Genomic DNA, 1,617 nt, shown 5'->3' on the forward strand with positions numbered 1-1,617 from the left:
CCCCACCCCCTCTGCTGACCCAGGCCCCTCTCCTTGCTCCCTTTCTTGGGGCCTGTCCTATCCCCTAGCTCTGGGATACCCCCCAGCAACTGCCTCCAACTCCCCCTTTCATGCTGCTGATGCTCCCTGTCCACCTGTCATCCCTGGACCCCTTGGGTGACCACAGCAGTGACCTCTCCCCAAAGAGGGGGCTACCCACACCCAGGCCTGCAGCTGGGTGAGACTGTGATGCAGGGGAAAGAGGTTGCACACTCTCATCCAAAGCACTGTTTCCAAGTTCCTAAGCCCAGGCCTCTGAGACGTTCCCAAAGTGCCAGAACGTCCCCTCCAGGACAGACAGTGCTGGTCTGATGTCTGTGGGTCAGGTGGAGCTGTCGGGCCCAGAGCAGAGCCCACATATGTCAGCTTCCACCCAGCGACCTGCAGAAAGGGGCCTGGATGCCACAAGCCGGACCATGGGCAGTTACAGGGTGACCAGGACCAGGTTTCCCCTCCCGACCAGGGGAGCTCGGCGCACACACGGCAGAGCAGGCAGGGGCTGCCAGCCTCGCCCAACCCTGCCCGCCGGCCCCTAACCTGCCACCTCTGCCCCCTCGGGCAGGGCGCATGTTCCACGTCTGCGAGCAGCAACCGCTCAGAGGGACCGGGTTCCTCCTGGCGGGTTTCCCGGGCTCCCTGGGGCTCCACGCGAGCCTGCGGGCACCATCCCTGCTGGCCCACCCGCCGACCCTCATGGAGAACGTGGCTCTCGTCGCTGATCCGCGCCAGCCTGGCGCTGCACAAGCCCATGGACTTCTTCCTCGCCACCTGTCCTCCCTGGAGGCGCGGCACGTCCCCGTCACGGTGCCTGGGGCGTTGCTCAGCCCGGCGGCACCCACGTCCCAGCGTGTCTCCCTCGCGGGCTGCCCAGGCTTCTCCCAGAGCGCGCTGCTGGCGTCACGGCCCACGACCGCCACGTGGCCATGTGTTCCCCGCTGCGCGGCCGCCGGCTCCTGGCTCTGGGCTCCACCATCTCCCTGGGGAAGGTCGTCCTGGTCCCCCGCCTGGGCTGCTGCGGCCCCAGCGTCATGGACCACTTCTGCGACGTGTCCCCGCTGCCGAACCTTGCCTGCTCCGACGTGTCGGTGGCGGAGCTCGCGGACCTCCTGCTGGCGCTGCTCGTCCTGCGGGGGCCGCGGGGCTCCCCGGCTTCTCCATCCGCCGGCCCGAGGCTTCTCCACGTGCCCCGCGCGCCTGGCCGTGCCCGTCGTCTTCACCTGCGCCCGGCCACGCACCATCTGCACCTTCCACTACAACAAGCTGGTGTCCGCGGTGTACACGGTGCTCACGCCCCTGCCCAACCCGGTCACCTACGGCCTGCGGAACCAGGAGGTCAAGCAGGCGCCGTGCAGGGCGGCACAGAGGGCAGTCGGGCCCTGGGGCCTCCTCCTAGGCCTGCACCTGCCCCCATCCTGCACCTTCTCACCAGCTCTCCCGGGCAGTGCGGGACCAGAGTCAAGGACTGAAGGAGCAGTCGGAGGGTCCAGTCGGAGGGTCCAAGAGCACGGGGGCCACCGAGACCTGGCTCACCCCCTCCTAATGCCAGGCAGGCACCCCCTCGGGTTCCCCCCACCCTGA

At 68.5% G+C, this 1,617-nt stretch overlaps 1 protein-coding gene across 1 annotated transcript; it reads left to right on the top strand.

Annotated features, from left to right (window-relative positions):
• The first annotated feature begins 606 nt into the window (after positions 1-606).
• On the top strand, positions 607-1,617 carry LOC103608295 (olfactory receptor 10A7-like). Its single transcript, XM_008592747.1, has one exon. It carries the CDS (start codon positions 607-609, stop codon positions 1,615-1,617), a length of 1,011 nt encoding a protein of 336 aa, XP_008590969.1.

This window comes from Galeopterus variegatus, unplaced genomic scaffold (assembly GCF_000696425.1).
Source record: "Galeopterus variegatus unplaced genomic scaffold, G_variegatus-3.0.2 Scaffold8260, whole genome shotgun sequence".
Lineage (NCBI taxonomy): Eukaryota > Metazoa > Chordata > Mammalia > Dermoptera > Cynocephalidae > Galeopterus > Galeopterus variegatus.

Excerpts from the sequence above, each read along its gene's own strand:
- LOC103608295 (XM_008592747.1), top strand. The coding sequence starts at position 607 with ATGTTCCACGTCTGCGAGCAGCAACCGCTCAGAGGGACCGGGTTCCTC.